The following is a 10589-nucleotide window of genomic DNA, read 5'->3' as shown; positions in this document are numbered from 1 at the left end:
AAATCACCCTTTCAAAATCCTTAGCTATCCAGTTATTATGAGCTGTAGCCGATCTCAATCTCTTAGCCACATGATCAGGCTTTAGCCTAAGTCTTGACTTTACTATCTATTTTTTTCATATTTGCTTTTCTGAGTACCTGGTCTACTATGCAGGCAAATTTAGTAGGCAATCATATCCAGTCACGCTGGATAGTACAAAGAGTTACCAGTATCAAGAGAAACACTGGGTGCATAGTGATCCCTAAACGTGCATCTAGTCATTTTCTGGTTGGACCTAGCTGCCTGTATAATTGTATGACACTGTTGACCACTCAAAATAGAGGTACGACCAGGGCAAGGGAGAGTTTCAAGAAATTGGCATTCACATGCCCGAACAAGCAAGCTCTTAACTGTTGTCCATAGGCGTCTAATAATTTGAGCCACCAAGGCAATGTTCTATAGGCAGTAGAAAAAGGCGATTATCATGCCCTTCTCTGTAAGGCTCATTTCTCTCCATGTAGTTTTAGGTAGGGGTCTTTTTTTGCGACATACTTTGTATTTCCAGAATGCTTAACCATTGGTAAAAAAGATAGAGGAAATTAATAAATTAATTAATTAGGTAAAGGAGGCTTCAGTGGGGGTAGATTTGTGAATGGTCACGGTTGCGATAAAGTGAATAGTCACAATCAACTTTACACCTCGTTGAAAGGTAGCATTTTGGCGAGGCAGCTTAGTCATCTGAGACTGGTTTCACGAACACTTCTGCCGAGTAACTGTACTAAGAACTTATATAAGATGACAGTAAAGTTATCATGATACCCATTTACAGGTATAAACAATTTTATATTGTTAAGATCTCTTCTCTACTGCTTTTAGATATCTGTAAAGCTTGTATGATATTTCAATATTTTATCCCACATCTGAGTTTTTACAAACTACTTCTAACCTCTATAAAACTGAGTATCTTTCCTGATTCTGTATACAACAGTTCTTAGTCTTAATAAGTACAAACACCTCCTGACCCTAAATGCTTTTACACCACTTTGTACTCTGGTTTAATAAATTCTTCACTGCCAGAGGATGTACCTTTATCTTCTAGCTGCCAGTGTCCAATTTATAGAGTCAAATAGACATTTTTCTAACAATTTAGTCTACTCAACTATCATCCTAGTAGTCTCTTCTGAATAAACGAAGTTGCTAACTCATGTGTCAGATCTCTCTATATAATATCAGCTTAATAGACAGCAAGTTAATACTTTATATCTACTACCTATTAGGCCTTCTGGTCTGACCAGCTTCTCTTCAGTCCACCTCACCTCTAAGAAAAATCACTGCCATGGAGATTCTAATTCAAGGACCAATCAACATACAGTTGCCTTCAAGTAGGTATTGGTATTTTATCTATCCCCTATGGCCTCTGAAGCACTGCAGGAGTTGTTACAGAATATTATGAAGAAAACCTCCCATTACTTTTAGCTTATAGTCAGAACACTTAACTTTGCAGACTTGTAACTCCATGTATCTTCCACAAATTTCTGATATTCCACTTCTCACATATACACTAAGATCTCCTTTTATATAGTCTGTGAATAGACTGTCAGATAGATGGCAACAAGTTAAATAGTATTATGAAATGGGCTTAATTAAAGAAATATTATAGTTATGGGATTTAACTCTTCGAAATCTCACTAAGAATATGGAGGAGCCTATAATAGCTAAAAGAGAGCATTTGAAACTGTGATTACTGAGGGTCTGTGCACAGTTACCCTACTGAGAGTCTGTATACTTCTCATATGCCTAACAGAGACCTCTTCCTGTTCAAGTTGTAAAATCCAAGAATTAGGTACCTATTTGCCGGCATTTACCTTTCTAGTTTAAAGGCTTTTCATCCGGCTCGTAGGGCCTAAAAGAAAGGAGCAGAGGTTCAGATTTATATATCTCTTACTAATATGACCTGTATAGCTTAGCTAGTCTTGAAACATATTAAACTAACTGAATATTTCTTCTTCTTCCTCGATTAAAGTAAAATGTGATATTCGATCAATACCAGAAAAGTTTATATCTTTCAGCTTTTGCCTAGAGGGAAGAGAGATGTATTATTTTAATTTTCTTTACATCACAGCTCAGAGCACATACAATCCTTTTATACTATAAATTGTTATATAATATAAAATATATACATATACATATATAAGAGAAAACATATCTGTACAAAAAAGATACAATATCCAAATGAGACATTCTGGAATGGGTTTTTAAAGTACAAGCTTTCTTGAAAGATTTCTCATGAGAGCAGATACAGCAATATTACATACAATAAAAAAGTCCTAGTAGGATTTAGGAAATATGTAGTATTATATATTTAATAAAAATGCTAAAATGCTCAGATATAAAAGTAATAGATAAGAATCTAATAAAAAGCAATATACTCAACAGATAGTTATCAGATTAGTCAGGTTAGAATACTAAGTTTTAAGAATGATTAAGCTCTCTTAATTATATAAATAAAGAATTAAGAAAAAAAAAAAAATATAGTAGGCTGAAGTTAGAAAGTATAAACTGTAATATTGAGAACAAGATTTTGCAATTAGCACTATAGAAATTAAAGCAATAAATGAGAACTAGTTATAAAGATTATGTAGTAAGTAGAATAAGTCTTCTCTTAAATTAAGAAAGATAACTTTATCTTTTTATTAATTTACAGTTAATGTAAAATAATTAACAGAAATGTTCAAAATTAAAAACATATTTCACCAGTTACAATATATATTACCTAAGGAGCTCAAAACAGACATGACTAAGAAATACAGAAAATGCCAAGGTAGTTATATAATCAAAAAAAAAAATATCAAAGTGAAATGGATTTAAAGTATAGACTACAAAGCTCACAGAGGCTAAACCATAAAGGATTAATTGTAAGATTAAAGTTATAGCATACTAGAGGTTGAAATTAAAATAGATAAAGATAAGAAATACTCAGATAATATGGAAATCAATTAAGTAAAACTAAATATTTAAAGAATAAGAGGATACTATTTTGCAAGAGTGAGCTGAGTGGAAATACTATGTAAAATGAAGAAATAGAAAATATGCTAATATAGAAATGGAAAATTAGGATAAGAAAAATATTTTTAGTATTACAAAATAGAAAGCAATCTAGAGACAATAGCTAGAGGAAATCATAGAAAATAGTAGTCATGTGCTACAATGAAAATAAATCTTTTAACAAAAATAAAATTCATATAAATTAATTTAAATAATTCAGCTGCTGAATCCGCATTTCAAATCTCCTGCTTTCCACTATCTTCACTCTCCTCTTCTCTCCTTAATCAAACTTGATTACATATAAGATTTACTCTTTATAAATATCAATCTTAACTCATCTCAAAAACTCAATATGAAATTTACTACAGCAACTACTACCCAGCAATAGATGATCTTTGTTACCACTATGAGTACAATTTCAAATACCTTCGATTGACCCCTCACTATTTGTCACAAAATAGCAATGTTTCAAAATACCAATTCAAAAAGGCTATATGTTTAAACTGCTGAACATGAGGAAATGGCCAGTATTGAAGAAGGAGAGTTGATGGAAGAAGTACAAAGAGCTGCTTCAGTTGAAGTTTGGACTCTGTGACTGACTCTCAGTAGCTTTTTACCGATGATCAACAATAAGGAAATTCTTGACGTTTTTAACAACCAGCTTGGGAATGCAATTGAACAGTAAGCAGAAAAACTGATGATTTAGCACACTTATACTATCTACTTCCAGTATGGTATTCTTGCCATATATGATCCAAACTATATTTCCGGAACAGATTCGCTATTAGCTTGCAAAGGGATTGCTTTAGTAAAGAAATTGGTAAAGGAGTTAAAGGAGTTTAAAGGCAGAAGAAACAACTGCAAGCTTCATGAGGTTTGGATTGGTTAGGAGGGAATGCAAGTGTTAGCTGTCAGGAAATAACACACCAGTTGATTGAGGAGGAGATTACTATGATTGAGGGACAAGAGTTGAAAAATTATGAGGAGCAAACAGGTTGAATTAAGCTTCACTTTTAGCAAACCTCTGTAATACCAAAGCTAATTAAATCAATTATATCAAGTCTTGAAAGTCTCAAATAATCAAACAGCTACTTTAAGTAAATTTCAAGATCACTGTTGTTCAACTATAGACAAGCAAAATACAAGCCTTAAGTTCTAGAGTGAGCTTTTGCTAATATTCTTATGATTCAGGAATCTTTGTATATTTAGTAAAATTATTCTATCAGATATCTAATAAATTCAAATTGAGAGCTTTTACTAGATATAGTAAAGATTTAGTAAACATATTTTTATATTAACTTATCATATTAAAACAAGAGTAGAAATTTGTTCTTATCTGTGAAGTTTACATACAGGCAATTACTTGCAATATTATAGGGAAGAAAACAAGAAAAAAGCTTTATAGTCTTAGGTGCAAATACAAAAGGATAGCCTATAAGTAATATTATGAGCTAAAAGATAGGTGAGATGGTACAGGATGTAGAGTTAAGGAAAAAGTGTGATATAGGGTTGTATGTAAGATAGAAGTTACATGTGTATAAGAGTTATAATATGGAACATACATGTAAGTAGAAAAGATATTTAGAGGCAGTGTCACAAACGTGGCTCGGCATGGAAAAGGTTTTCACGTGACACATGGTTATGAGTCACAGGTATGTTATTGTTTTGCACATATGACCCATTCGGGTTATATGATTTGTTATGTGTGGGATTTGTAATGCTTTCGCACATGGCTCAAGTATGAGTCATGGGACGTGCGCCTGGCGGGTATGCCTTGCGAGTGTGCCTTGCGGGTAAGCCTTGCGCATATGATTTATGTTTCGCACATGACCTTGTTATGAGGTCATGGGTTTCACGCATATGACTCAGTCAAGTCATATGACTTGTTTATTGTGTTATGATTGGTTTATGAGTTTTTGCACATGACCTCGCTATGAGGACATGGGTTTTGAGCATGTGATCACTTTGGTCACATGACTAGTTTGTTATGATTTGGTTTCGCACATGTGACCACTTTAGGTCACATGACTATGGGTGAGAAGAATACTATATAAGGAGGCCGATACGGCCAAGGAAGATAGGTTCTTCACGCTTTGTTCTAAGTACTTTTCCTACTTATTACTTTAACAAATATAAAACACCTTTACAATCTTTATCTTTATTGCAACATTATCGTTACACCAAGTAAGGTTCTTCACCAAGACAAGTTAGAGAAAGCTTACGATTGGCGTTCCCGATAGGAGACAAAGGTCTTGTACTATCAGTAACGTAGGCAGAGGCCTATAGCTATCGTAAGACAAAGGAAGAAGAAGACAGAAATGAGAAGTATCGTTTCCTGTCGCCAAGAACTAACTATCCAAAGAGGGATTGTTACAGGCAGCTAAGTAATAACCAGAGTTGCATGGGATGACCTTCTCTGGAGAAAATTAATACAATCATTTTTATCACCACAACTTTTAGATCATGTTTGCTATTAATAAGAATTATATTCTATAATAGGAGGTTTCTTAATTTAAAAAGAAAAAGCTTTTAGCTTATGGAAGACATATATGTTCAGATTATTAGTTAGCTAATTAATAAGGAAACACAATTGACTATGAGAAAATTTGTATCTGTTGTTGGAGAAATTAAGTATAATAGTTTTAAAGATAAAATAAGTTTTAATAATATTATATTTTAACTAGTAACATAATAGTTTAGAATAGATTCTACAGTGCTGACAAAGGTAATTACAAATTGTACAGTAATAAGATTATAATACAAAATTGAAAAACCGACAATCAATCATTACTACTTTAGAAATATAGTTAAGAATAAAAGTAACTATTAGATATACAGGTCAAGAGATAGAAAAACCCTTGAATAGAGTAACTATCCACAGAACTCTTAACTTATAGAAATCCATCTTCTACTCCAGCTCCCTTCTAAGACTAGCATATCCTTAGTTAATTTTCCCAAAGTGGTAACTTTTATTGGTTATAAAAATTAATAAACCCTATATTCTAATATCATATATATCTCTACTATCTATTCAACTTAAAGGTTTTCGCAGGATATATGAGAAGAAACCTGTAATAATATCTGAAAAGTAGAATATAAGAAATCAATCAAATATATATTAAGTTAGCAGACTTCAAAGTTAAGCTTTATGACTTTAGGTTAAAGTAACAACATATTATTATTACAATAATTTATATTAATCCATACAGTACTTATAACATACTTGTATAGGAGTTAAGCATAGATCAGTATACAGCTTAGTTAATCTGTTAAGTTGGTTACCAGCAAGGAAGATTCACAAGAGTTAATCAAGATATTGAGAAAATAGATAAACATACAATTTAGGATGTATTGATATGTATTTCATCAAATTTCTAATATTTACTAGTTAAATATCTTCTTTAAGTATAATTCTCATACTCTTATAATACATAATCATAGATTTTTACTCAAGTCTCCTACTAAAAGCAGATATAAATATATCTAATTATTAACTAATACTTGATCTTCTGTCACAGCTCCACCTCAGGTGATTGAAATTTATTTCTTATTTTGGAAAACCTCAATACTTCAGACTTTTCTTACCACTTTTCATGTCTGGTCTTACCATTTAGGAGGGGGACTAGACAATCACTTCCCATTCTTCCATCATATTAAAACTCATCTCTGGATTTCTCTCTTAAGGTCTACCCTTTTGAACTACTCTTTTCACTACTTTCAACATTTCAAAATATTGGGTCTCATCTCTATTCTACTTTTGTTCTAAGTCCACTTAGCATCAGCATAGTCTGATCTTTACATTCTTCCTACAATAGACTGCTGGGGATATAGTTAGTAGTACACTATTATCATAGATTCCTTCTAGTTTCCTCAACAGGTCATAGTTAATTTTACAACCCTCCTCCTCCTTACCCCTCACAAGTAGTAGTATTCCATCTACTAAGTGACACTATCTTACTTAAAACAAAGAACTGCATGAGAAATACAAGAATCCATCTGAGGGCACTGGAGAGTCAAGGAGGTACTCAGTTAAGACACAAACATATTTCCAATAGTTGTTTTGGCATTTGGGTCTACTCCTCCACTATCCTCTCTGTGGTTGTAATTAGCTAGTATCCTACCACCACCCTACTTTTCTCATCTTGACTGGCACCTACTCAACTGCCAAACATTATCTTCCTCCCACAGCTGGCATCCTACTGCTGGCTAGCATCTTACTGTCCTTCTTTTTGCTCCTCTAAGCTATGTGTCCTTCATCTCAGCCTGCCTTGACAGATAGCCTGGGCTCCTCTATACTGCCATGTGCTCTCCTGTTCACCTTAAGAGGAGTTTTCCCTTTACTTCCTAGTCACCCCTTACTCCTGCTGCTGGACTATATGTCCACAGTAGCTTGTTACACTTGCAGTAAGGGGAAAATTGTTATATTTTTTTTGTAAGAAACTTATTACAGGATGTAGGCTTCAGGAACCATACATACCTACGTACTTGTATCATATGATATAAGTATCATGCGGTCGGCACCTTGCGGATCCATCACTTGGTGTCACTCATAGGAAACTTGGCAATGGCACATCGACCGGCAAGTTTTCCTTCCCCGAAGGCTATGTCACATTGTATAATGCCGAGAACATACGACAACCCCACGGCGACTCCTGCTGCAAGGGGCTAGTGTCTAATGTTAGCCTGGCCATCTGTACCGGTGCCCGAATAGATAGAGATCTCGAAAGGCCAAAGCTCAAAGGTGAAAAAAGATGTGAAAGTAAGCACCTAAGTTAGGCATTGTCGTCCAGAAAGGGGCTCTTGGTCAAGAAAATAATCATGAGATGTGGAGTGTATCCTTCCCCAACCGGTAACAAGTTGCGAGAGTTTCAAAGTGAGACCCCCCTTTCAAGTACCCCACCCATCATCGGGATGCAGGGATAATTCTGAAATAAGGCCGGAAGGGTAGCATCAGAACACGAGCAATGTCCAGCGGCACGCTTTTACAAATACTCGTACCGGTACTGTATGATACTTGAGTACCGGTACTCCCGTACGAGTAGTAGGAGGGTGGTGGATTTGAAAGGGCACGTGCTGTGGTGCTGTGGGCCTGTGGCTGTGATTCCTCTTTCCTTCCATTTCGGGAAAATCCGAAGCGAGAAGAAGAGCCTCATTAGAGGTTGGAATAAACTTTGCGCCCAACAACCCGAACCACGTTGTCGGGTTCCCCCGTAATCCGTCTGAGCGCTCCCAACGAAAAAACCTGCGGTCACCCACACACAACCAACCAACAACTCTTCGCTTTTTACGACCACCCAGTGGTTTTTTTTCCTTTTTTTCTTCCCTCTCATTTTTCTTTTCTTTCCTTTTCTAGCAGCCCCCTTCCTTGTTATTATTTTTTTTTTTCTGATCTAGCCTCCCTCACTGTCTCTCAGCTCTTCAGGTAATTATCTTGATACAAGTACAACGCATTCTCAGGCAGCTGTCGATCACTGTTATGTAATTGGTAGGGAGGGATTATCATTTCGTACATTTTGCCCTTCTCAAATATATATATATATTTATAATATATTATAATATATATTTGCAGTTGGTCTAAGGCTAATTTTTCCCCTTTCAAACCCTGCTCGTCAGTGGTAATGATGTTACGTCGGGGTTGCCTTCGCGAGCGGAGTCTAACAAAATTAGTTGCTTTGCCAAGACGCTCATGTTATCAGGAAGGAATAACAACCAGAAGCAGAAGAACAGACCACAACGCTCCCAGTGACACTCTGCGCTCGGCGAATCCGATCACTACCCCTCTAATTCCTCCAATGCCGCCCCAAAAACGCGTTCGCGAAAAGGCAGTAGCAGCTGAAGATTCAGGGGAGAGGAAGCAGCAACCATCCTTCAAACCTGGGCTCCGCGATCGTCCTGCGCCCGATGCTACTATCGCCGCTACGGCCACTCCGGTCCCGTCTAAGGATTATCAGCACGGGAAGAAGGAAGTAGGAAACCTCGGATCTCCCGTCTCCAAAGCGAAAAAGAGACTCAAGACCACCACGGTTGTCGCAGCTTCGACCATCCATGATACGAACGACCAACCGTCCCGCTCATATTGGCTAATGAAAGCTGAGCCAGGGACCAGAGTGGAGAAGGGAAAAGACGTCAAGTTTTCCATTGACGATCTCAGGGCATGTAAGAAGCCTGCGGGCTGGGATGGCGGTGTGTGACCAGATTTGAATCTTCAATCTTGATGGGGAAAGGGGAGCGATGGGTGGATGGATCCAAATGGCGCTGTGGGATTTTTGCTAACCAATCAATTAATTGTATCATTCCGCAAATAGTCAGGAATTACGGCGCCCGCAACAACCTGAAATCCATGAAAAAGGGGGATTTGGCATTCTTTTACCACAGGTTTGTCTACTCCCGAGATTTTGCCATCATAAAAGTGGGAAACAGAAAGGAAAAACATGACCTTGTTCTATTTTTTTCCCTCCTCCTTCCCCAAAACGGATATATGGGTTTATTCCCGAAAGCAGGGGAGACACAATGGTTTTCCGGGGCTAAAATGATTTATTATCACAGCAACTGCAGAGAACCAGGAATAGTAGGAATCATGGAGATAGTGCAAGAAGCTACTATAGACGGTAAGCATTTCCTCCTTTCCACTTCCTCCCCACTCACCTCCACCGCTCTGCACTACCGGTACCGGTACACAACCTGCGACTTCCCTGTGAGCCCTCCCCTTATCAAATTTCCCCGCAAACGTGATCTCCACCAAGCCTCTCCCCCTCCCGTCAGATCTGCCATCCCTCCACCCCCTCTCTGCACAACCAACCCAACCAACCACAGCCCGACTTCTTTCCTTCCCCCCTCCTAATTATTCACACAATGCCGGTACACTTCCCTCCGCCTAATCTCGTACGATACATTTTTCACATTCTTTTTTGCACCCCACCTTCCATCCGTCACCCGTACTCGTACATATCTTAACCTATTTACCAGAAACCGCGTTCAACCCTGAAGAACCCTATTACGATCCGAAATCTTCGAGGGATAATCCGAAGTGGTTCCTGGTGCACGTAGAATTTCGCCGGAAACTAGAAAGACTGGTGGGACTGGCGGAGCTGAAGAGGTACGCGAGCAAGGAGCTTTCGGTCCTCCCGCTGCTGAAGATGGGGAGGTTGAGTGTGTCTGCAGTGCCCGTGGAATGCTGGGAGTTTATCCTTTCCTTGGAGAAGATGGAAGAGGATGGGAGTTGAGCTCGAGGGGAGCTTACCCTTCGTTGCTTGCTTGGCCTTGCTTGGGTTCTCGTCGGGTTTGTTTTTTGGCGATACTTTGTGCTCTGCTCTCTCGAATACCGTACCCCATTTCTACTCTTCCACGTCTCCTATTCTCCCCGGAACACCATCTCACCCTCATTCCCCCCCCATACTTCTTTATTTCATTTTAATCTTCACCCCTGTTTAACTTACATGCTGGTCCTTCTCTTCCATTGGTTCGACTCACCCACTCCCCCCCCTCTCTCTCTTCTTTCTTTCTTTCTTTCTTTCCATCCCACAGCAGCGTCTTTGTATTCTTCGATGTCCAGTGCCACCTAGAAT

The 10589-nt window shown here is 37.7% G+C and overlaps 2 protein-coding genes across 2 annotated transcripts in view; one reads left to right on the top strand and one right to left on the bottom strand.

Annotated features, from left to right (window-relative positions):
• Nucleotides 1–8816: 8816 nt before the first annotated feature.
• On the top strand, nt 8817–10247 carry GSTUM_00000758001 (uncharacterized protein; the record flags this gene model as incomplete). Its single annotated transcript, XM_002838106.1, has 4 exons — nt 8817–9207; nt 9330–9399; nt 9571–9632; nt 9991–10247. The coding sequence occupies 4 exons, from the start codon at nt 8817–8819 to the stop codon at nt 10245–10247; spliced, it is 780 nt and encodes a 259-aa protein (XP_002838152.1).
• A 335-nt stretch (nt 10248–10582) lies between these two features.
• The window catches only part of GSTUM_00000757001 (uncharacterized protein), a gene marked incomplete at both ends in the record, with an annotated part of 1221 nt that continues 1214 nt past the window's right edge, over nt 10583–10589 (bottom strand). The window contains one exon of the mRNA XM_002838105.1: nt 10583–10589. This exon is cut by the window's right edge and continues 1214 nt beyond it. Coding sequence (XP_002838151.1) covers nt 10583–10589 — 7 coding nt within the window.

The sequence above is a fragment of the Tuber melanosporum genome, assembly GCF_000151645.1.
Source record: "Tuber melanosporum whole genome shotgun sequence assembly, scaffold_222, strain Mel28".
Classification (NCBI taxonomy): Eukaryota; Fungi; Ascomycota; class Pezizomycetes; order Pezizales; family Tuberaceae; genus Tuber; species Tuber melanosporum.
This window is presented reverse-complemented; position numbering and strand designations above follow the sequence as displayed.